Raw genomic sequence first — 26,324 nt, forward strand, 5'->3', positions numbered from 1 at the left:
TTTGTCTTTTGATTTCAGCTAGTGTTGACAAAAACAAGTCCTATTGTACTTTAAGACTTAGAAAGCTATCAGCCAACTATTTCTGGCTGGATAGACAGTGAGGATGTGCTTAGGGCTGAAACCAGAACTGGGGCACTTAGGCACCAGAGAAACTGGCTCAGCCTGAAATACAAAAGGGAGATGTTCTCTAACATACAAAACAGACTGTCCAATAGGTATTAGAATATTACATAATGGTTAAGAATATGATCTACAGAGTCAGATTTCCAGATGTAAATCCTACCTGTAACTCTTACTCTAATAACACCAACAAAAAATTCTGACCCAGATAGTGTTTTAATTTCTTTATACTATATGTAGAATTTAATGTTAATAATCTGTTAAGGTAGGTGTCATTATTATCATTACAAGTGAGGAAATTAAAATACAGGCAAGTTAATCACCTACTCAAGGTCATATCTACTCAGTGATTAGGGAGAAATGCAAAGCCAAGCAACCATAATATATAACCCACTTTTAGCCACGAAGGTACACGGTCTGCAAGTGAGTGCTGAGTGTGGTAGTAGAAATCTCAGTGAACAAGTAGGATGTATTATTGAGAAACCCAGGCAGAAGGGAGAGGGAGATAGTAGCTTGCTATCATGCAACTTGGTAAGTGCTAGTAGTGTCCTAAATACATTGTTCCCAAGGAGGGACAAACAAACCCAAAGCAAGCTCCAGTTTGATGTGGTGCTGCATGTGGCATAGGGGCAGCATCAATGCTATAAACTGGAAGCACACCTAGAGTCAACTTGTAATAATGACAAGGGCAGACCATGGGACATAGAGCCAGAGATGCTTCAACTCACTTAGTCCAGGGTTATAATAAAGAGAAAATCAATTAGTTATAACTGACCCAGAAATGATGCATATGATAGAATTAATATACAGGTTGTTTAAAAAGTTGTTATTATTATCTTCCATGTATTCAAGAAGCTGGAGGAAGATTAAACATGTTAAGTGGAGACACAGAAGAAATAAAAGCACTCATATCAAATTTATAAATATGAAAACCACAATGTATGATATGAAAAATATACTGAATGTGACTAATAGCACATTAGATATTATGGATGAAAATATTACTGAACTTGAAGAGATAGCAACAGAAACTATTCACAATGAAAGCCAGAGAGAAAAAGATGTATTAGAAAGTGAGATGTGAAAAGCTTCACATCTAATCCATGAATAATCCGTCTCTGAAGGGAAGAAGTAGGGAACAGAAAAATATTGAAAGAAATATCTGAAAAATTTCCAAATTTTGTAAAAACTATGACCTTTACATCCAAGAAGTTCAATAAATTCTAAGCACAAGAAACACAAAGAAAAGAAACCAAGGAAAATTACTGCTTAAAATTAGTGATAAAGAGAAAATCTTACAAGTACACAGAAAAAACAAACATATTTATTATATACTAGAGGAACAACAAAAATAAGACTAACAGCAGATTTCTTGTCTGCAACAATAAGAATGAGAAGACAGTGGAAGAACATATTTAAAAACAAAAAGAAAAAAAATCAATATAGAAATCCTTTCCCAATGAAATTTCAAATATTAAGCAAAATTAAAACTTCAGATGTTATTCAACAACTAAAAAAATGATCACCAGCAGACATGCAAAACAAACAATATTTAAGGAAGGCCTTCAAGCAGAAGAAAAATGATATCAGATGGAAATGAAGAGAACTAGGAGTAGTAACTATGTAGGCAATATAAAGACCTTATTTCTTATTATTTTAGTCATTTTAAAATATAATTTATTATTTAAAGCAAAATATATTATGGAGATAAAAACAGATAGACATAAAATATATGAAAGCAACAGTACAATAAGAAATGGAAGAAAGTTTTTTATACTGTATTTGTGAAATGGTATGATATCAACTGAAAATAGACTAAGTTAAAGACATTTATGATAGACCCTGAAGCTAAAATAATATTGCAAAAAGTTATGGCTAACAAGCAAAAAAAGCAGATAAAAATGAAATAATTAAAAAATAATGCAAAAGAGGACAGATAAAGATAGAAAGGGGAACAAAGAACAGATAGGACAAATAGAAAATAATTAACAAGGTGGTAGATTTAAACCCATTGTGTCAACAATTGCATGAAATGTAAATAATCTAAAAAGCCCGTTTAAAAGTCGGGCACTGTCAGGAAGGAGTTCCCTGGGGGCCTAGAGGTTGTCATTGCTATGGCATGGGTTTGATCCCTGACCCCAGAACTTCTGTGTGCGGTGGGTGTGGCCAATAAAATAAAATAAAATCTGTAGAGTGTTGGATGATGACAGTGCAATAGAGGAGACTTTAAAAAAAAAGTCATGAACTCTCAGATGAGATAAAAAAGCAAGATCCAACTATATGCTAACCTGAAAAGTTAATCTGAATAGTCCATATCCTATTAAAGAAATTAAATTTTTGGTTGAAAACCTTCCCACAGAGAAAATGTCAGGCCCTGATGATTTCACTAGCTTTACTGGAGAATTCTCCCAAATGTTTTAGGAAAAAAATAATACCAATTCTCCATATTCTCATACAGAAAATAGAAGAAGAGGGAATACTTCCAGCTTATTCTGAAGCCAGCATTACTCTGATAACAAAAACCAAAGATATTTCAGGAAAATAAAATCAAAGACTAATATCCCTCATGAACATAAATGCAAAAAATTCTTAACATTTTAACACATTGAATACAATAGTATATAAAAAGATAATATACATGACCAAGTAGGGTTTATCCCATGAACATAAAGTTGGTTTAACATATGAAAATCAATCAATGTAAGTCACTATATTGACGGTCTTAAAAGGAAAAAATCATGAACATCATCAAATTGATACAGAAAGAGCATTTAACAAGAGTCAGCATCCCTTCCTAATGAAAACTTTCAGAAAGCTAAATAGAAGGGAACTTTGTCAATACGATGAAGGGCATCTATGAAAAACCTACAGCTAACATCATACTTTTGATGAAAGACCAAATGCTTCCTCCTAAGATTAGGAACAAGGCATGGTTGTCCACTCTCACCTATTTGGCATGGCATGGAAACCTCTAGCCGATGTAAAAAGAAAAGGAACAGAAATAAAAGACATCTAGATATGAATTGAAGAAGTAAAACTATCTTTATATTCAAATGATATATGTATAAAATCCTATGAAACCTACAAAAAGTTTCTAAAGCTAATAAATGTGTTCAACAAGTTTGAGGACTCAAGATCTTTATCTGTCTATGTTGTTTCTTATATACTAGTAACAAGCAATTTGAGAAACTGATAATTTAAATACCAGATACAATAACATCAAAAGTATTTTTTACTTAAACATAAATTAGATAAAATATGTACAAGACTTGTGTACCTAAAACATTGCTGAGTAAAATGAATGATCTAAACAGATGGAGGGATATACGATGTTCATAGATTGAAAGACTCTATATAGTCATGACGTCCATTCTCCTCAATTTTTTTTTTTTTTTGTCTTTTTAGGGCCACACCTGTGGCATGTGGAAGTTCCCAGGCTAGGGGTCCAATCAGAGCTGAAGCCGCAGGCCCATGCCACAGCCACAGCAATGCTGGATCTGAGCTGCGTCTGCAGCCTACACCATAGCTCACGCCAATGCCAGATCCTTAACCCACTGAGCAAGGGCAAGGATCAAAGCCGTGTCCTCATGCATGCTAGTTGGGTTCATTAACTGCTGAGCCATGATGGGAACGCCTCAAGTTGATCTGTAGATTTAATGCAATCTCAGTGAAAAGCACAACAGGTTTCTTTGATAGAAGCTATCAATGTTATTTTAAAATCTATATAGAAATGCAAAAGATCTAAGGCAAAACAAGTTTGAAAAAGAGGAACAAAGTTACCTGACCCTAAGACTTATTATGAAACTACAGTAATGAAAAATGGTGTGCACTAAAAATAGACAATTAAATCAATAGAACAGCATAGAGCATTTAGAAATACATGCACACATATGTGGTCAATTGATTTTTGAAGAAATTACAAGAGAAGTTCAGTAGAGAAAAGTTTTTTTTTTGGCAAATGGTGATGGAACATTTGGGTATTCAGTATGCAAAAAAAAAAAATGAGCTTTGATCCATTCATCATACTATAAACAGTAATTAACTCAAGGTGGATTACAGACTTACATGTAAAACCTAAAACTATTTTAGACAAAAACATAGGAGAAAATATTAATGATTGTGCATTACTCATGCTTTCTTAGATATTACACCAAAAACATGATCCACAAAAATATAAACTGATATATTGGACTTCATTAAAATTAAGAATTTCTGCTCTTTGGAAGTGCAGAGAATAAAACAAGCTACACACAAGGACAAAATATTTTCAAATAATGTCAAATAATGTATATTTGAAAAATACAATCAACTCAAGAAAACATGTACAGATAAAGGATTTGGACAAATGCTGTAACAAGGAAGATACACAGTTGGCATATGAAAAGATGCTAATCATTAGGGAAATGCCCAATAAACCTAAAGTGATATGTAGTAAAAGGTCCAGTGTTTGAAAGGCTGGACCATACTGATTGCTGGTGACGATGGTAGAACAACTGGAACCCTCATAGTTGGTACTTAAGTTTCTATATAATTGGTAGAAATATGGAATAGTTCAGTAACTTTGGAAAACAATTGAAACTTTTCTAGAATATGCACGTGCATGTACACACACGCATATATAAACTATGTTGTATCTATATGATAAAATATTACCTAACAATAAAAAGAAATTAACTCTTGATTCACACAGCAATATGGATGAATTTCAAAATAATTATATTGAGGAAAAAGAACAAAACCATGAGAGGAATATATTATTGTTTGATTTCATTTATATAAAACTTTAGAAAGTGCAAACAAATCTAGGAAGCAGATCAGTGTTTGCCTGAAGATAAGAAGATGGGGAGACATAGGAGGGCGTGATTACAAAAGGACACATGGAAGCTTTGGGGTGATTTGGGGGGTGATAGATATGGATGTATATTCATTATCTTGATTGTTGTGATGCTTTAACATGTTTATACATGTTTCAAAACTTAGCAAATTTTACACTTCAAATATGTGCCTGTCAAGTGTACAGTATTTTATAGTAATGTATGTCAGTTATTTCTCAATAAAGCTGTTTTTAGAAAGTGCAAAAAAAAAAAAAACTAAGGAAAAAAACAAATCAGAATGATAGGTAAGGATGACTAAATTGTTATTTTAGAGGGAAATTGTGAGAGAAGACTACTTGTGTGACCAATGGGTTAGGTAAAAATGGTAGGTGTTTGGAAAGGTTATGTGTAGCTTGATGAACTTACTCTTTATGACCAGGGCTCTCCCTAGGCTCACTGGATACCGAAGCTAGTGCTCATCTGGTCTTAGGCTCCTGAAGTTACTTCCTCCTCTGGCCAGGGTTGTTATGGAACTGGGTGGAACTGAGGCCACAAACTCAGTGTACTTGTTGTCTATGAGGAAGGGAGCTTGGGAAAGAAAAAAAGATATTTAAGAAAATATATATATATATAGTAAGTTTAATTTGAAAAATTACTATTTATAGGAAAAGATTTGGTTTAATTTAGAAAGGAAGGAAAGAAGAGAACAAGGAAGAGGAGGAAGTTAGGATGGGCAGGGAAAAAGGAGGATCCCTATGTGGATGAAAATTATTTGCCCTTGTATTAATGCAACTTGCTTTTATCTGAGAAAATCTTTTGCAAGGTGGAAGCAAAATAGAAGATATTTTGGAAAACTAGCCATTCTTACTAGTTGTAAAGCTACATTTTGTTTTTTCAAAATCAGTAAGGATCAGGATTTTTAGAGTTCACACACCTCTGGGTATATACTTTCAAATATGTTTATTTTTTTTCCAGGCATCTAAAATGTCTGTGTGACTTATTTTAAAAATTACAACCATATTTCATTATATAACAATAAATATCCTCATGTGACAGCAGCTTCTAGAGACAAAATTTTTTCCTCTTCTTCTAAGTAGTATAATGTGATCTTAACAAAAGCTACAAATTAAGACATTGCCTTTTATATGCTAAAAATAATAGAACTAGCACTTAAAGTAGCAACCTGACAACTCTCAAAGAATGTTGTAAACATATCATGCCTCATTAGTTCAGTTATGTCTCATTTGGTGTCACTCATCTTATTCTTATTCAGTATAGCAAGGGCTTGCATATGTTTGTCTTTTTAGTATTTTTTTCTGTGAGGATGTGTGTCTGTTTGACCAGAGTGGATGAAAGACAAACCAACAATGTCATTGCTGATTGATGTCAAAATCATAAAAAATATAAAAAATTATAAACCTCAAAGATATTTGAGACATCAATTAGACAAACCAATTGAATCAAATATAATTTTAGGCCATCATTTAATCTTGATTTTGCTTTATTTTTTTGCTTTTTCATTTTAGGGCCACAGCCACACCTGTGGCCTATGGAAGTTCCCAGGCTAGGGTTGAATCAGATCTGCAGCTGAGGCCTATGCCACAGCCACAGCAACTTTAGATCCAGGCTGTATCTGCGACCTACACTGCAGCTTGTGGCAGTGACGTATCCTTAACCCACTGAGCCGGGCCAGGGATCCAGCCCACATCCTCATGGACACTGTGTTGGATTCTTAACCCGCTGAGCCACAATGGGAATTCCTGCTTCATTTTTAAAGAATGTGAATTGTAGGATCTGGCCTTTAGTGTTAAATTTATGAACTAATTAAGGCAAAACAAACACACACACACACATCCTTCTATACAGATAGAAGTTAGATTATGGAGACTAAAAACTAGGGACCCATCAATTTTGTTTGATCTGCACATTATTATAATTTTTTTTTTTTTGTCTTTTTGCCATTTCTTGGGCTGCTCTAGTGGCATATGGAGGTTCCCAGGCTAGGGGTCCAATCGGAGCTGTAGTTGCCAGCATACGCCAGAGCCACAGCAACGCAGGATCCGAGCCGCGTCTGCGACCTACACCACAGCTCACGGCAACGCGGATCTTTAACCCACTGAGCAAGGCCAGGGATCGAACCCACCACCTCATGGTTCCTAGTCAGATTCGTTAACCACTGCGCCATGACGGGAACTCCTATTATAATATTTTTAAATAGTCATGAGCTTATAGAAATAGGGAGATTTCACCCCCCAAAAATTGTGTATTACTGGCCTTTTTTGAAAAAAAAAAATCAGATGAATAGGCAAGAGTGAAGTTCATCCTCTCATGATATCAACCATTCAGGAACAGATTCCTCCTTTAGATACAGTTTGCTATATTCTCTACCATTCCCAGTGGTAGTCCTCACACCAGCTGCAGCCTGCTTCATTTATTTCTATTAGCTATCTGGTAATCTTTGCTGTCCTCCTTATTTCAATGTTAATCTTTCAATTACTGTTTTTTGAAGCAACTTTTCTTTTCCACTTTGGTCTTTCTAGAAATTAAATGATAACTGGCCAACATTAATCTAGACTAGGTTAAAAAACATTGTCTTGAGGACACCGTTAAATACGATCAGCAAGTTAGCTGTGTAATGCTCAATGCTGAGACGGAAAGACAAGTTAACAGATAACACATCACCAGGAGATCAGAGAGACTGAAAATCATCTCTTTGGTCAAGTCTTGAACTTTATGAGGCTAAGAGTTAGATTAAAGTAGAGTGATAGACTAGAAAGTACACAATATGGAAAGAACTGTGTACCATGCATTGAAATTATAAGCAATATTTAGACATATAGATAACACCATAAAAATGTCAACACCAAATAGAAAATTGCCCATGTGTAATTTTACAATATGTGGATTGATTAATGAAGCTTCTTTCCTCTCACTGTGTTAAGAATTATGGAGGGGAGAGTTCCCGTCGTGGTGTAGTGGAAACAAATCTGACTAGGAACCATGAGGTTGTGGGTTCAATCCCTGGCCTTGCTCAGTGAGTTAAGGATCTGGAGTTGCCATGAACTGTGGTGTAGGTTGTAGATGTGGCTCGTATCTGGTGTTGCTGTGGCTGTGGTGTAGGCTGGCAGCTGTGGCTCTGATTGGACCCCTAGCCTGGGAACCTCCATATGTTTCCCCTTAAAAAATAAATAAATAAATAAAATAATTACGGAGGGGAAATCCCTTTCCACTTTCGTGGATACTATTTTTGGTTTAGGTAGCATTGGAAGACACCAGAACCATTCAAAGCTACCTGGGACAAGAAATTTGAAATTCTGAAGCATGATGATGATCTTCCTTACAGTTAGCTAGGAAACGATAAGCGTTAGCCTATGAAAATTCCCCCAAACTGAACTGTGGGGATGGGCTGCCTTCTTACTCATACCATCTGATAAGTGGAATATTTCAAAGAAACAAATATGTGTGTGTACATTTTTTATAGATTTCTAATAGAAATACTATAAGGCACTTTTATTTTTAAAGAAGTTATTACGCACTAGAATGATATCTTCTCATCCTGAACCACAAGTGAGATTTGTTTTTTATAGCTTCAGTAAAATTAAAGGGTAACATTTATAGATATGTATATAGACTCCTAATCAGGAAAATTACCAGTAAGTTCACAGGGCTTATAAATGATATAAAACTGTATGTTGTTAGTAAAACTCCTTAGGAAGATATATGCTTAAACAAAATTGAAGCTGTGCTAAAATTTGAAAAATGCTAGGATATATGTATTTTCAGTATTAGTCTCTTAAACCAAGGTATAATTTATGTTCTCTAGTACCTCTAAGAAGATCTTTTAAATTCCCTAAATTGTCATACGTTAAATTCAAAACATATTTCATGATGGCCTTATTAGTAATTTTTAGAGTGTTAGGATCTTGACATTTTATTCATCTTTCTTTTTTTTAAACTAAAGTATAGCTGATTTAATATTGTGTTTTCAGGAGTACAGCATAGTGATTCAGTATTTTGCAGATCACATTCCTATGTATTCAAAGATATCTTTAATCTCCTATCATATCATATGCTTGGCTTTGTGCTCAGCTCTAAGGATACATGAGATCTCTGCCTGTTGCCAATCTGGTGGACATCATTCCTGTTGTAATTAATCTTTGGGGAAAAGGTGCTACAAATTCAGAAAATCAAAACTGAAATCAACGTAATTTATGTTTGTCTAATCATATTCATCCTCAGGCTAACATTATAATCCAACTAAAAGACAAAAATATTCTAAATTTTACAGATTTTGATGGTTAGCATCACTATTAATTATGAATTGCAGATGCCTTACAGATAATTGAAAAATTATCATTTTCCATTTTGTTTATCTTGAAGAATATTCTCCTAGTAATTTATGCAACAGGAAGAATTGGTGTAACAAAAAGGTGCACTGAGTTATACCCCTACACATTAAAAGGATCTAAATTTTATCACAACTAAGCACATTTTCATCAAAGCATTAAAGCATTACTTTGTCTGTGCGTGTAGCATGTAGAAATTCCCAGGTCAGAGATTGAACGTGCGCCACAGCAGTGAACTGAGCCACAGTAGTGACAATGCTGGATCCTTAAAAATCTGTTGAGTCACCAGGGAACTCCTATTATTATTTTTAAAAAGAGTATAGATGTAAGCTTGGGATTGACCACTTTAAAGACCAGCAATAATATCATTTTTACTATTTCTTCATTCAGTGGTTGAAATATGAGCTTTTTCAATATCTCAGGAGAATTTGCAATAGTATGAAACCATTTAGTGTTTAACATAAATGTATAAAAATATTTATGTTCATATCAGAATATTTTAAATTACTAAGAGTACATGTCAAATTATAATCAGTGAGACTAAATGTTGATTCCATTTTTAAAGTTACACAATTTAACTTATAATTTTTCAATCTAAAATTGTTGAGCTAAAAGGCACTCTGGGTTCTAGTACCTATTTAGGTATGACCTAGCATTGTTTTGTTTGTTTGTTTGTTTGTTTTTGGCTGTGCCTACAAAATTAGAAATTTCTGGGACAGAAATCAAATCCTTGCCACAGCAGTGACCAGTGACAATACCAGATGCTTAACCCACTGCACCACAGAAGAACTGCTCTGGCACTGTGATTTTGACCATCTCTCTGTATCTCACCTTAATCATCTGTAAAATGGGGACTAGACCAGGATAGCCCCTCAGTTCCATTCATTTTCTCGGTCTATGTGCTATTGTCTTGGATAATGGGCATTATTATTATAATCATTAATTTTAGTACTATATGTTAAGTCAAAAATTTTTAAAGGCTTTTCTTTTCTTTTATTCATTGCAAAATAAAAGAATCTCTAGAAAGTCTCTCTCTCTCAATACCTCCTTTAATCCACTCAATACTGAAATTGAGCAATAATTACATTTGTCTAATGCCTGAGAATGGAATTCTTAGCTTAGGGGTCAGTTAGACCATGAAAGAAGTTTCATAAACACAATTTTGCGCAAGTATTAGAACTCTTCATATTTTCTCACATCTCTTCTTCCCTCTCAAATCTAATTTCATTTTCTTTTTTCAAAATTTTTTATTTCTTTATATATATTTTTTGTACTGCACAGCATGGTGACCCAGTTACACATATATGTATACATTTTTTTCTCACATTACGTGTTCCATCATAATTGACTAGACAGAGTTCCCAGTGCTACACAGCAGGATCCCATTGCTAATCCACCCCGAAGGCAACATTCTGCATCTATTTACCCCAAGCTCCCAGTCCCTCCCATTCCCTCCCCTTCCCCCTTGGCAACCACAAGTCTATTCTCCAAGTCCATGATTTTCTTTTCTGTGAAAAGTTTCCTTTGTTCCGTATATTAGAATCCAGATATAAGTGATATCATATGGTGTTTGTCTTTCTCTTTCTGACTTACTTCACTCAGTATGAGAGTCTCTAGTTCCATCCATGTTGCTGGAAATGGCATTATTTTCTTTTTTATGGCCGAGTAGCATTCCATTGTGTATATATACCATGTCTTCCTGATCCAATCATCTGTCGATGGACATTTGGGTTGATTACATGTCTTGGCTATTGTGAAGAGTGCTGCAATGAACATGTGGGTGGATTTGTCTTTTTTAAGTAGAGTTTTGTCCAGATATATGCCCAAGAGTGGTATTGCTGGGTCATAAGGTAGTTCTATGTATAATTTTCTAAGGCACCTCCATACTGTTCTCCATAGTGGTTGTACCAGCTTACATTCCCACCAATAGTGCAGGAGGGTTCCCTTTTCTCCACACCCCCTCCAGCATTTGTTCTTTGTGGACTTATTAATGATGGCCATTCTGACTGGTGTGAGGTGGTACCTCGTGGTAGTTTTGATTTGCATTTCTCTAATAATCAGTGGTGTTGAGCATTCTTTCAAGTGCTTGTTGGCCATCTGTATACCTTCCTTGGAAAAATATCTATTCAGGTCCTTTGCCCATCTTTCAGTTGGGTTGTTGGCTTTTTTGCTGTTGAGCTGTATAAGTTGTTTTTATATTTTAGAGATTAAGCCCTTGTCAGTTGCATCATTTGAAACTATTTTCTCCCATTCTGTAAGTTGTCTTTTTGTTTTCTTTTTGGTTTCCTTTGCTATGCAAAAGCTTGTCAGTTTGATTAGGTCCCATTGGTTTATTTTTGCTCTTATTTCTGTTTCTTTGGGAGACTGACCTGAGAAAACGTTTGTAAGGTTGATGTCAGAGAATGTTTTGCCTATGTTCTCTTCCAGGAGTTTGATGATGTCTTGTCTTATATTTAAGTCTTTCAGCCATTTTGAGTTTACTTTCGTGCATGGTGTGAGGGTGTGTTCTAGTTTCATTGATTTGCATGCAGCTGTCCAGGTTTCCCAGCAGTACTTGCTGAAAAGACTGTCTTTTTCCCATTTTATATTCTTGCCTCCTTTTTCAAAAATTAATTGACCAATGGTGTCTGGGTTTATATCTGGGTTCTCTATTCTCATTTTCTTTTAATATTGTCATGTGCTCAAATTTGACATTTAAGACTTAACTTTGGGGCATTCCCTTCATGGCTCAGCAGTTAACGAACACAACCAGGATCCATGAGGATTGCAGATTCCATCCCTGTCCTCACTCAAATGCGTTAAGAATCTGGCATTGCCGTGAGCTGTGGTGTAGGTTGCAGATGTGGCTTGGATCCCACCTAAGACTAACTTTCCATATTCTTTCTAACCCCCATCCTATTTATTTAATCACCAAGTCATTCTCATTTTATAATATTTCAAGTATGTGGTCCTTTCTTCCCCCTAGCTCTCATCACTCTAGTTCAGAGTTTTCCAAAGTCTGGTCCCTAGACCACACACATCCAAATTCCCTGGAGTTCTTATGATTGGAGTCACTTGTTCTACCTGCTAATGTAGATTTCTGGGGGTCCAACCTTCAGAATCAATATCTCTGAGCAGAGGAACCTGGAGACCTACATTTTTACTAAGTGCCCATCCCAACATGCCCAAGCATTTTTCACTTTTTCTTATGTGTACTGATGAAAGGCTAATGTGCAATGAACCAGTTTGGACTGCTGCCTTTACATGTTCTACCTAGATCATACAGCCCTCCTGCTTTAGAATAGAGCATTACCTGACACCTCTTATTCTTAACCATTGATGCTTCTGTCAAAACTCAGAGGCAGTAGAAAAAGGTCTTGTTTAACATCCCATTACACTTAATTTAATTCATTTGTCCTATCTTTGTAAGGTTTCTAAATATTAATGAATACATGATTAGTTAGTTTAGGCATGATTACCTTCATCATATTTTAGTTTTTCTTTCTTACTCGGACTTGGCTCAGAAAATCTGATAGTCCTTAAAAAATTGTTTGGTTTTTTCAGAAACATGTGCCTTATTGTTCCTAAATTTACATGATGTCTTTTTCCACCACATTCTCTTAATCCTTATACTTAACTAAGCCCCCTTTTTTTTTGTTGTTTCACGAAAGATCATATTAGAAAGGCAGAAATTTCTATAATATTCTTATTGATTCTATTTACTCTCTAAAATTCTCACTCACTGTTGCCATTGGTAACACACACACACAAACACATCATAGCACTTTGGGTACCAAAGAAATCAGTTGTCTTAGGTAAGGCTTTAGCTGCTGAGGTAGCAGTGATGGTAGTAGAATGGTAGCATCCTTAGTGTAAATGTGTGCAGTCTTCCTGCCAGGCTGTGAGGAAAATGATACTTCTATTTGAAACCTACAGAGTGTCTCAATGTGGAGAAAAGTTGTCAATCTCTAAATTACATTTTCATTACAGAAATAAAGGAGATGATTCTCAGAAGTGGATATTTGGAATTGACAGCTGCATTTATTCTAAGGTAAGGACTATAAGCCACAGTTTTATTCCTACATTTTTCTGTTTTCAGATTCTTATAAAATGCCCTGTATGTTGTTGAGAGCAAGAAATGCTTTTCCTCTACAAATGATTTCATTCTCCTCCCAGAAATCTAGATTTAATTAAATCAATACTTTCCTCTGAAGTTTTGCTTGACTCTGAAATAAGTTTTCCAAAGCCAAATATAATTTTATTCAATTCATTACTATGATACAACCTAGCATTTGAGGGCATCAGTTTCCTTTCTTCTATTTTTAAAATAAATTTAATTTATTATTTAAAAAAAATAGAGCTGTAACCAACACATAACATTGTGTAAGTTTAAGACAAACGACATGTTGATTTGTCCTGTATATGTTGCAGTACGATTACCCCATAGTATTGCTAACATTTCTATCATGTCACGTGATTATTTCTTTTTTTTTTTTGTGGTGAGATTAAGATCCACTCTCTTAACAGCTTTCAAGTATGTAATACATTATAGTTGACTATAATCACTATTCTGTGCATTAAATCTCCAGAACTTATTTATCTACTAGTTGCAAGTTTGTGCCCTTAACATCTCCCCAGTTTCCCCACCCCACAGCCCCTGGTAACCACTATTATTCTCCCTGTTGCTACAAGTTCAACTTTTTTAGATTCCATATATAGGTAATAATCATAAAGTATTTGTTTTTCTCTGTCTGGCTTATCTCATTAGCACAAAGCCCTCAAGGTTTATACATGTTGTCACAAATGACAAAATTTCATGGTGTAATGATATATTTCAGTGTGTATGTGTATCACTTTTTTGGGGGGTAAGACATAAAGGGTATCTTATTTATTTTATTTCTAGTTCTGTTGAGATATAGTTGATAAATAGCACCATATAAGTTTAACTTTTACAGCATACTGATTTGACTTATATGCATCATGACACGATTACCACAATAAGTTTAGTGAATATCCATCATCTCATAGATACAAAATAAAAGAAAAAAAATGTTTCCTTGTGGTGAGAAATTTCAAGATCCACATTTTAAACATCTCATATATAACATACAGCACTGTTAATTATATTGATCATATTGTACATTACATCCCTCATACTGTGTGTTATTTATCTTATAACTCAAAGTGTGTACCTTTTGACTACCTTCATCCAATACCCTCCCCCCCCTTCTGAAAACCACAGAGCTAATCTCTTTTTCTTTTGTTTGCTTTTGAGTTATAACTGACCACAACTGTGTGTTAGTTCCTGGTGCATAACATAGAGATTCGATATTTTTATATATTACAAAATGTTCACCATGATAAGTCTAGTTACCACCTGTCACCTTGCAAAGATAGTCTATAATTATTGACTATATTCCTCATGCTACATTTCATACCCATGACCCACTTATTTTGTAACTGGAAGTTTGTACCTCTTACTCTCCCTCACCTACTTCACTTATCCTCCAACCCTCCGCTCCCCTCTGGCAACCACTTGTTTGTTCTCTGTATCTATGAGTTTTTTTCTGTTCTGTTATGCTTGTTCATTTGTTTTGTTTTAGATAACACATATTAGTGAAAAATTGTGATATTTGTCTTTCTCTGTCTGAATTCTCTAACTTAGCATAATTCCCTGTAACTTTATCCACGTTGTCACAAATGGCAAGATTTCTTTCTTTTTATTGTTGAGTAATATTCCATTGTGTGTGCATGTGTAATGGATATCCATTCAAATCAATTCATCGGTCAACGAGCACTTAGCTTGCTTCTGTATCTTGGCTGTTGTGAATAATGCTGCAGTGAACAAAGGGGTGCATCTTTTCGAATTAATATTTTTGTTTTCTTTGTAAAAATACTTGGAAGTGGTAGATCATGTGATAGTTCTATTTTTAATTTTTTGAGGAAGGTCCATAGTGGCTGCACCAACATACATTCCCACCAGCAGTGTATGAGGGTACCCTTTTGGCCATATGCTTACCAATGCTTGCTTTTTCTTGGCTTTTTAATAATAGCCATTCTGACGGTTAGGAAGTGCTCTCTTATTGTGGTTTTGATTTGCATTTCTCTGATGATTCATTTTGTTGAGCATCTTTTCATGTGTCTGTTGGCCATCTGTATATCTTCTTTGGAAAAAATGTCTTAATTTTAAAGATCCACTGTCCAGAGTTCCCTGGTGGCTCTGTAAGTTAAGAATCTAGCATTTTCACCACTGTGGCACAGGCTCAGTCCCTGGCCTGGAAACATGCTACAGATACAGCCAAAATGGAAAAAACAAACAAACAAACAAACAAAAAACCTTATAGGGCGTTCCCTGGTGGTCTAGTGGTTAGGACTCAGCACTTTCACCATTGGGGCCCCAGTTCAATCCCTGGTCTGGGAACTGAAATCCCACATCGAGCTGCTGCATGCTGCAGGCCAAAAAGAAAAATGAAAAAGTCCATTGCTGTTAGTTGAATTGTCTGTTTTGTTTCTATTTTTTTGATATTGAATTGTATGAGTTCTTTATATATTTTGGATATTAACCTTTATTTGATATATTATTTGCAGTATCTTTTCCATTTAGTATGTTTTCTTCATTTAGATGGTTACCTCCGCTGTGCAAAAGCTTTTTCATTTGACACAGTCCCATTTATTTATTTTTGCTTTTGTTTTCATTGCTTGAGGTGACATATCCAAAAAAATATTGCAAAGACTGATCTCAAATAGTGTACTGCCTATGTTTTATTCTTTATCCATTCATCCACTGACGGACACCTAGGTTGCTTTCATATATTTGCTATTATGAATCATACTACAATAAATGTGAGTGTGCAGATATCTTTTCAATATCCACATCAGCTTTTTTATTTATTAAAATGAAGAGATTTACAATTTGGAAAACTGGTAATATCTGCTAAAGTAGAGCATTTTTATACAGCCTAGCAATTCCCACACTAGTTTAATACTAAACAGAAATACTTATATATCTTAAGGAAAATATATTTACCAAAATGTTAATAGCACTAATTGTAGTAGCCTCAGCATGGAAATTACTTAAATGCTTATCAGCAGAATGATGGATAAATAAGTTGTAATAAATATATTTAGTGGAATAATATGTGGCAGAGATGGAAATTTTCTGTAAAGGGCCAGATACTAAATATTTGGATATCTCTGTCCCAAATTCTTAACCCTGCCTTTGCAGCATGAAAGCAGCCATAAACAATGTGTGGCTGCATTTCAATAAAACTTTATTTTCAGAAACAGATGGTTCATCAGATCTGGCTCATGGGCCATTGTTTTCTGACCCTAGAGCATAGCAATGCCAATGGACAAATCACAATTACACATAATAATATGAATCTCGCAAATATAATGGTGAACAAAAGAAATTATGAGAATACACAACGAATAACGGCAGTCATTTAAACTTTAATGCTGTGCAAAGCAACAAATCTATCATGTTAGAAGTAAGGAGCATGGATATAGCTGAAGCAAGTTATGGACTGAGAGGGACCATGAGGAACACTTAGGTGTATGGCTGTTTTCTTTCTTGACCTGGGTGGTTAATTAAACAGGTATTCACTAGGTGAAATAGATTGAATTTTACACTTATGATTTATGTATTCTGTATATGTATTATATTGATAATTACTTTGTTGTATACCTGAAACTAATTTAATATAGTAAGTTAACTATACTTCAATTAAAGAAGAGTTTACTTGAATAAAACAAGGAGGTTGGCCTTGAGTTTTCAAGATTTCCTTCCTGTTCTGTGACTCCAAGTCTAAACGAAATGTTAATCAATCATCAAGAATTAATAAAGGAAAAATTAGATTAATCACATGGTATCTCTTAATGCTTGCCTCAAAGTCTCATCATCATGATTGCAGAAATGTTAAGTTAGATGAATTAAACTGAAAATACATGGTATATTAATTTTTCTGGATTACTGTAAAAAGTGTCATAAACTGGATAGTTTAAAACAGCAGAGATTTATTCTCCGACAATTCTGGAAGCTAGAAGTCTGAAATCAAGGTGTCAGTAGCACCGCGCTCCATCCATGTCCTCTAGGAGAGGGTCCATCCTTGACTCTTCCATTTCTGGTAGTCCCTGACATTTCTTGACTTGCAGCAGCATAACTTCAGTCTCTGCCTCCATCTTCACATGACCATCTCCCTACCCACCTGAGTCTTCACATGACATTGTCCTTTGTGTGTGACCATGTTCAAACTTCTCTCTTCTAATAAGAACATCAGTCATATGTATTAGAGCCCACATTAATGACCTAATATTAATTTGATTTTTTCTGCAGGGATATTATTTCCAAATAAGGTCATATTTCAGGTTCCAAGGGTTAGGACTTCAACATACCTTTTGTGGGGGGGGGATATGATTCAAACCTATAGCACATGTCATGGTAGTTACCAATTTATAATTTATTCCCTCACAGTGCCAGATCTACCATTCATTGTCTGGCTCCTGCCTTGGGCAGCTTCACAGCAGAGTACTGCCAGTGGATACCTTCTTGTGTTTTTCTTGAGTGTATTCCTTGTCAGTGGCTTTTTAGTGAAGTGTCACCAACTAGGCATCTCTCTGTGGATGGCTTTCCCTGGTGCTCCAAAGGCGTATTAACAGTGAATCCTGCTGGTGCAGGTGAGGACTTCAATGTGCCCTCAATGTGGTGTGGATCTCAGCTTTGGGTCAGGCCCCTTCTTTAAGCATTCTATCTCAGGCTTAGGAGTTCCAAGTGCTCCATATCTGCTATTTATATATTCTTTAGTCTTCTCTTTAACTCTTATTAACCAATTTCCTATCACTTTAGTCCTCTGTTATTAATGGTTTATATTAAGTTTTCCTGTTCAAATTACTATGTAGTTTCCATTTCCTTATTGGACCCTGACTAATAGACATAATACATTTATTTCTCTAGTGTTCTGTAATCACATAGTTGAGCTGTTATTCCAGGGCAGCCTGCATCATTTTAGAAGTTTGGAGTGTTTGATACAATTTAAATTCAAAAATTAATGTAACAGCATTTCCCTGAGTAGTATTGGCACACTAGCTAAAATACCAACCCTATTCGACCAGGAATATACACCTTCACCTCTGTTCCTAAGTAGAAATTTTGACATAGTCATCAACTATCAAAGCATTTAAAAAATTACCTTTGTCTGGAGTTCCTGTTGTGGCACAGCAGAAATGCATCCAATTAGTATCCATGAGGATACAGGTTCGATTCCTGGCTTCACTCAGTGAGTCAGGGATCCAGCATTGCTGTGGCTATGACATAGGCTGGCAGCTGTAGCTCCAATTTGACCCCTAGCCTGGGAACTTCCATATACTGCAGGTGTGGCCCTAAAAAGCAAAAAAAATAAATAAATAAAAAGAAAAATTACCTTTATTTAACTTCATTTTGATTTACCCCAGCTTTCTCCTTATCTCATTTCTGACCTCACTACTGTACTCATTCAGAGTGAAGTTCTAGGAGAGGGAGCTCAGAAAGACCAAAGCCTGTCATCTTGTTTTTTGTTTTTAGTTTTTTTAAGTGGAATTTTGAGACTGTACCAGGATATCTTTGGCCTGTACCTGCATGTGAGGAGTTTGTTCTGAGACACATCTGAATAGAGCTTAGTCCTATGCCCAAGGACATAATTGTGTCTTTTTTAAGTATTGCCCTTCCCACCAAAAGGCATAGAAGAGCAGGATCAATGTTTAAGTGTATTTTTCTCTCTCTCAAAATTGAGATACTTAAACATCTACTTATACTCTACTGTCCTTTTTACCTCTCCTTTTCTTGCAACTTATAATTTTGTAATTTTGCACAACACTTCTATTGATAGCTAGCAAATAATGCACATCTTTGTGTTTCAAACAAATTATTTTTAAGAGAATTTGATTCTAAAAATTTTAATGTTCCATTAACAAACATGATTGCTGATTTTTTAAAATTACAGTTATTCTAGACTCAGAGCAAAACTATTTCATTCTTTTAGAGGTTTAGGAATTTTGATTAGATCTAAATTTAGTCATATCCAAAACTACATCCATCTAATAAAGGCTAAAATGGAGGATAATTTGATAATTATTTGCAGCTGTATCATAAATGGAACTCATTCCATTCATTTAAAAAGACAGAATTACTACTTTAGGATATTAATAACTAATCTTGGCTCTATTACTTATTTGCTGTGTGGCCTTACACAAGTCATTTAACCTTTTCGAGCTTCACATTATTTGTCTGCAACATATAGCTATTAATACTAGTATTTGAGTGTTTGGCACAGATTCAGTCCTATTGATAGATTCTGGCACATCAATTTTGGCTAAACAGTCATTTGTATTTATTAATGATAATAACACATTTAAATACAGTATTGCATTTTGTTATATTGTATTTATTGGATAATTTTTTTCTTTTGTTCTTTTTTAAGGGTAACCATTTCCCTATTCACCTGCAAAAGGATAAAGTTAGATTACATTTTTTAAAATGCAGTTCACTACTTTAAGCTAAATTAAAGATTTAAACTTAAACATGGAACCATGAAATATCTAGAAGAAAGCATGCATCAAACATCTACCCATAGTGGTGAATAGACTTCTTTATGTGCAAGCAAACAAAGATAGCATCCATGAAGGAAAAGACTAGTGGCTTTGAGTATGTAAAAAATTTAAAACCTTCTAAATCTAAAATAGCATTAGCAAAAGTGAGTAGGAAAATATGAAAAATAGGGGAAATATTTTCAATATAAATGTTAGAGAATGGGATAATACTCTTAATATATAATAAGCCTGATAGAGCAAAGAATACAGAAAAGAATAATCACTTAAATTTAAAAAAAAAATGAGCGAAGGACTTGAAAAGTTTATGTATGTGGAAGGAACATCTTAAGAGTGATAAAGATGAAAAGGAAATACATGACAGAGAGAAAATTAAAACAGCTAACCCAAATAAAAAAGTTCAGCTTCACTAGAAATTAAATAAGTGTAAAACAATGAGAGAATTTTGTCTCTCTTAATTATCGGGAAATATAAAACTAGGAATATCTAGTGTTGATGAAGATGTAAGAAAACAAACATACTCATTCCTGTTTTTTGTGTGTATTTTTTTTGGTATTTTATTGGTGTTAGTTATCTATTGCTGTGTAATAAATTGCCCCCAACATAGTAACTTAGAATAAACATTTATTATCTCACAGTTTCTGTAGGCCAGGACTCTGGAAATGGTTTAGTTGAGTAATTCTAACTCATAGTCTCTCCTGAGGCTGCGGTCAAGGTGTCAATGGAGACTGAAGTCATCTGAGGCTTGAGGAGGCTGGAAAATCTGTTTCTAAGCACACCTTACATTGTCCAGAGGCTTCAGTTCCTTGGCACATGGCCTTCTCTGTAGTGCTGTTCACAACCTCAGCTAATGATCCAAGAGAGCAAGAGAGGAAGAGAAGGAAATGGAAGCTGCACTGTTTCTCATAACCTAATCTCAGAAGTGGTGTAACACCACTCTGCCATCTTCTCTGGTCACTTAGGACTATCTTGGTATAATGCGGGAGGTGACTACATGAGGGTATGAATACCAGCCCTCAAGGAACATTAGGGGCTCTCTAGGAGACTGGTACAATATTTATGAAGTTCAGTTTGGCAATATTTCTGAAAATATATAAAAAAATACATATTCCTTTTGACTCAGAAATTCCACTAACAGCAGCTTAACTCAAGGAGTCAATCAGTGGCAGGTAGCATAGTGTATATTTCAGGATGTTCATTAGAGCATTGTTTATAATAGTGAAAATTGAAAACAGGTTGAGTAATCAATAGGGAGATTGTATAATATATTATGGTATGTCTTTATAATGGATTACCTATTGGCATTGCAAATAATGTAGAATAATTTATGAAAGAGGAAAATGGTGATTTTGTGATTTGAGAAAAATCAGATAAGAAAACTAATATTTATTTATGCTTTATTAAAGATGTATGTGTGTAGAAACAAAACTGGAAGTTTATACATAGTACAGGTGGTAGGAAGATGGATAATTATTTTCTTTGAGTTTGTCTATATTTTCTAACTTTTACATAAAAAGCACTTATCATGAGGGGAAAAAAAAAAGAAACACTTTAAAAATATGCCTGATTATGTGCAGAGGAGAGAGTGTTTAAAACATTCCAGGTGATAGTTTGCTCACTCAACTATTACATTTCTCATGAAGACATAAATAATTCTGTAGAGCCCCAAGTTAGGTCAAATCTGTGGCCTTCCTTATGTATGTGGAGGGAACATCTTAAGAGTGATAAAGATGATTCCTATTAGACTGAAAAAAAAATCTCATAAATGGATGGTATCCTTTTCAGCAGCAGAAGCGGTGTCAGTGTAACCTTAGGGTGAATTTTGGTCAGTGTGAAATTCTGAGCCAGTTCTTCTGCAGTCTTCAATAGCATGCTTTTCCCTCAAGGAAATGGAACTTATAATCACAAAGCTAATAAATAGCACAGATAGAATTTGAAACCAGAATAGGACTGTAAGATAGTAATCAGTATGTACTAGGGGGCTGATAGTTTTTGAAGTGGGGATGATGTAATCAAATATGTATTTTATTAAAATTTATCTTTTGGTGGTAAAAAGTAGATTAGAATGATAAGAATGCAATGAAGCCCAAAGGGTTGATGGACTTAGAAAATAATGAGGGCTAAGGCAGTATGGGTCAATTTAGGGTGATGTCCATATGCACTAGAAGGGAGGAAAAGTCAAAAGTTTAGGCTGTTGATTTCCCAGAAGAGATCAGAATTCTAGTTGTTCTAGACTGATGATATGATGACAAAACTGGTAGGTGTGTGGTTAGAGATCAAGATAACTTGGTCATAGAGTAGAGAATAGTAAGGAACCATAGTATTAAAGTGTTAGAATAAGCATCCCCTGGGATTTAGAATAATTCCAAAGGTAAAATGCCTGAACAACTTGTAAATGTCTCCAAATGCATTGTATTAATTTGTTTATATCTGCCATATTTGCTTGACTGTCAACTCCAGGAAGCAAAGCCTGTGACTGTTTTTGTTCTCTTTTTTGGTCTTTATTTCTGCTGTGACTATCAGAATGTTCAGACACATTATAGCTCTACCTTTTGTGCCCTTCTTCATCCATTTCACTGGATATATATTAAAGTTTCCCGTGTTCCAGGTACACCTTCTTTCCAATAAGATGGAAATATGCCTCAGAGGTAAAATTATATAAAACGTACCTCTATTACAGGATGTGAAACATGAAACTACCATCACAATATAAGGAGTTAACAATTATTAGAATCAGAGCCATACCATTTGTACTTATTGTCTCAGAATGTTTACTATTTATTTTGCTTTTTATATATGCATTCTTTTAATACTCTTGGTATTTTGGAACATGTTTAATATTATATTTCCCTACTCATATTTCCTCTCATATAAAAACACTTGTGATCTTTGTTGCTTAATTTTGGCTTTGATGCTTTACATAGAACCAATATAAAATAATCTGTTTCTCTTTGCCTGTCATATTCACTTCAGCTGAGTTGTCTTGGACATTTATAAGACAATAAGAACTGACAAAAGAAAAGATAATATAATGAAATAGATATGACACAAGCTTCAAAGTAAAATGAGAATCCTAATTTTTTCATCTAAAATTTCTTTTTGCAATATTTTTGGGTTAGCTTAGTGATCAAAAATCTCTTTCCAATGGAGTTCCTGTCATGGCTCAGCAGAAACAAGTCTGACTAGTACCCATGAGGACGCTTGGTTCAATCCCTGGCCTTGCTCAGTGGGCTGAGGATCCCCAGTATTGCTGAGAGCTGTGGTGTAGGTCCCAGACGTGGCTTGGATCTGGTGTTGATGTGGCTGTGTCGTAGGCCAGCAGCTATAGCTCCGATTTGACCCCTCGCTGGGGAATCTCCATATGCCATGGAAGTGGCCCTAAAAAGACTCCAAGATTGACTAGTATATACAATAAAGATACTATTCTAAGTTAGGCTTTTAAAAAGTATATTTAATAAAATTAGAAATGCATAAATGCACATAAAGATTAATATTTGAAAAACTATACTAATGAGAATTAAAATCTCTTCCTCTCAAACTTTAATCCTGTTTCCCAGAGTTATTCACTAATAATAAGTTTTTTAGTATAGTCTCAGAAATTATGCATGTATTTTTATGTAGAGTATGGTTTCCATTTAAATAATAAATGTAGTGTATGTTGGTGGTGAAAAAAGTCCTCTGATAATTCAGAACTGAATAAGCAAAAGTACCTCTCTAACTATTCCTCAAAAATTATTAATCATTTCTGATTAATTATATGTGTGTGATAATATATATTAAATCTAATTATATGTCTATGTATGTGTGTATTAATACATTACTTATATTATAAATAAAACTTTTTGAGCTGTTTTTTCCATTCAATAGCATATTGTGGCCATCTCTTCTTATTGGCATCCACATTCTACTTTATCTCTTAAAGTCTCCTTGATAATACACGTTTAGACAAATAGGAACCATGTTACAATGAACAACAATATGTGTGTGTACGTTTGCTCAGTCGAAGGGAATGCATATTTTAAATTTTAATTGTCATTTATTGATTAATCCAACAAAAATTTCTATTTACTGAATTTTTAATTTGTATTTTTCAATCTTTCTTCTTGACTTTTTCTGTATTCCCTCCCTCCTACTTATTCAGAAGATATACTCTGTATTTATATTTTTAAATTTTATCTCTTATAGTAAAAACAGCTTTATTGAAATGCAGTTAACATACCATGCAATTCACCTAACTGAAGTTTGTGCCAGTCAATATTTTTCAATATATTCTCAGGGTTTTGCATCCATTATTACAATTTAATTTTAGAACATGCTCGTTTAGTTATACATTTTTAAACAAAGTTTAAAGTTATTTACTATCTCTTTTTCTAGAATAATATAAGGACTTTAGTACCCTTTAACATCTCATATTTTTTATTAAAACTTTACTTCTACACTTTAAAAAGGTTGTTTATGACATTTCTATTATACTTGAGGCAGCATATCTAGGTTTTATAAAATAGTAAACAGCTGAATGAGCAAGTTGCTTAACCTTCTTGTGTTTGTTTCCCTGACTTTAAAATAGACACAATAGTCATACCTATTTCAAAGAGCTGTTGTAAGGGTCAAAATGTAAATACGTTGTTATGTGGGAAATTACTCTGATGCAATGGTAGCTTCTACATATGCTCCTAGATAGGCTATTCTTGAGCTCCTGGAACAGACCGGTGCACACACCAAATTAAAATGTTCAGGTCATGAATTATTAAATCAATTTAAAATACAAAGTAAAGTGTAAGGGGAGAAAGATGGGCTAGATGAACACACTTGAAGTACAGGTGGATTGGAGAGCGACATCACCTGAATTTTCACCATATCCACATATCCTCTCTCTTGTTGCATCACCCTTCCCTGCCGCTGATGTGGTTACAAGGACCAGAGTTGAAATTTGAACAAGAGAAAAAATTATGAAATGTAACAGGTAAAATGTACCTAAGATAACATCACACACGTGCTCCATGAGAGAGCTGGTTGCAAGTACACTTGGCCAGTGCTGTGCTCCCCAGATAGCCTATGGGCAGCTGTGGATGTGTCTAGTAGAGGATCCACAATGAAAGTCAGCAGTGGGTGGCCAATTAAAGATCTCATGATTATTGTGTGTCTCATGTGCTTCATTTATATCTAGGATATCATAAATACTGTTGCTTTGCTTGTTGTTTAGTAAATCGTGACTATTAAATGTCTAATTTGTCATTCTACTCCTTTCTATGTTCATAGACATAATGCTCTATTTCCTTTCTGTCTGACCCTTCTCAGGTTACTAGCTTACTTATCTATGCTTAATACAGCTAATGAATCTCATTCATCCTATTTGTTTTCTTCTGGAGCAGAATTTACTATTCCTAAACAATAGAGCAACTGCACATTACATGTATATAATGTGTTTACAGTAATACATTTATGTAGAAATAACTCAATAAATGTTAGCCATTAGCCATTATTGTTTATATGTAAGATGGCTTTAATATTGAGCAATCTAGTTAAACTTGAGCATATCAAACAAATTGGAATCTTCATATGAAAATTATATGGCTTGATTTTAATCTGAAATCAAAATCCAAAGCTTTATTAGCCAGACCATTTTATTATTAATCTAATTTATCCTCCCATCAGTCCAGTGGTGTAGATTTTTGTCTGTCTCTTACAAGGCTGGTACAACTTTTTATTTTTTTTCTTTCCTCCAGGCTTATCCTCAGTTTGTTCTGACCTACCTAGAGGAGCTAAATGCACAAGTGGATGTGACCCAGACAGAGTATCACCTTCACCATGGTGCCTGGACCGCAGCTCATTGGGAACATGGCAGCAGCGTAGCAGAAGAGGTCAGTGTAGTAAGCCAGAGGCAAGACAGAAATAGATCTCTAAAATGTATTTTGAAAAGGGAAAAAACATTTGGGTTGTTTTCAGGGGTCAAGAATGAATTCACAAAATAGTGTTATTAATGTTTACCGTCATATACATTATATATACCCATCTGCACATTTATATTTACATAAACATCTACATGTATGTTTATATAAACACTATTTCATTAAATAGATGGTGACATACTAGCTTTTCTTAGGACTGCCTTCTTTTGTTCTGACCACCTACCAATGGTTTATGTGCTGGATGAAGAACACTAAAGGAACCATGAAAAGTGCAATGTTAAATTTTTGGCATATATAGTTTAGATATTTCCACTCAAAGAAAATTATCTAATTATTCCTGTATTTCATTTATTAGGTTCTACAAAGCAGCGCCAGTATCCCTGGTCTGAAGCAGCTGCCAGAGCCTTCAGATGCCCACTTAATGCCAGAAGGTTCTCTTGGGGAGACAGGGCAGCTGACAGTGGCACTGGTGAGGAAACTGGAAGAGAAACATCCTAAGGCTTCTGCTCAGAGGTAGGACACTGACAGAATGGAGCTTTATTGCTCAATGACATTCGATGTTTTCCTTCAGTTTC

At 34.7% G+C, this 26,324-nt stretch overlaps 1 protein-coding gene across 9 annotated transcripts in view; it reads left to right on the plus strand.

Moving 5' to 3' along the window:
* LOC100517025 overlaps positions 1 to 26,324 on the plus strand; it is a 431,209-nt gene that overhangs the window by 232,921 nt on the left and 171,964 nt on the right. For all 9 annotated transcript variants that reach the window (XM_021085287.1, XM_021085289.1, XM_021085290.1 and 6 more), the window contains 3 exons: positions 13,250 to 13,310; positions 25,567 to 25,701; positions 26,105 to 26,262. In XM_021085287.1, coding sequence (XP_020940946.1) covers positions 13,250 to 13,310; positions 25,567 to 25,701; positions 26,105 to 26,262 — 354 coding nt within the window. The remainder of the gene's footprint in view (positions 1 to 13,249; positions 13,311 to 25,566; positions 25,702 to 26,104; positions 26,263 to 26,324) is intronic.

This window comes from Sus scrofa, chromosome 2 (genome assembly GCF_000003025.6).
Source record: "Sus scrofa isolate TJ Tabasco breed Duroc chromosome 2, Sscrofa11.1, whole genome shotgun sequence".
Lineage (NCBI taxonomy): Eukaryota > Metazoa > Chordata > Mammalia > Artiodactyla > Suidae > Sus > Sus scrofa.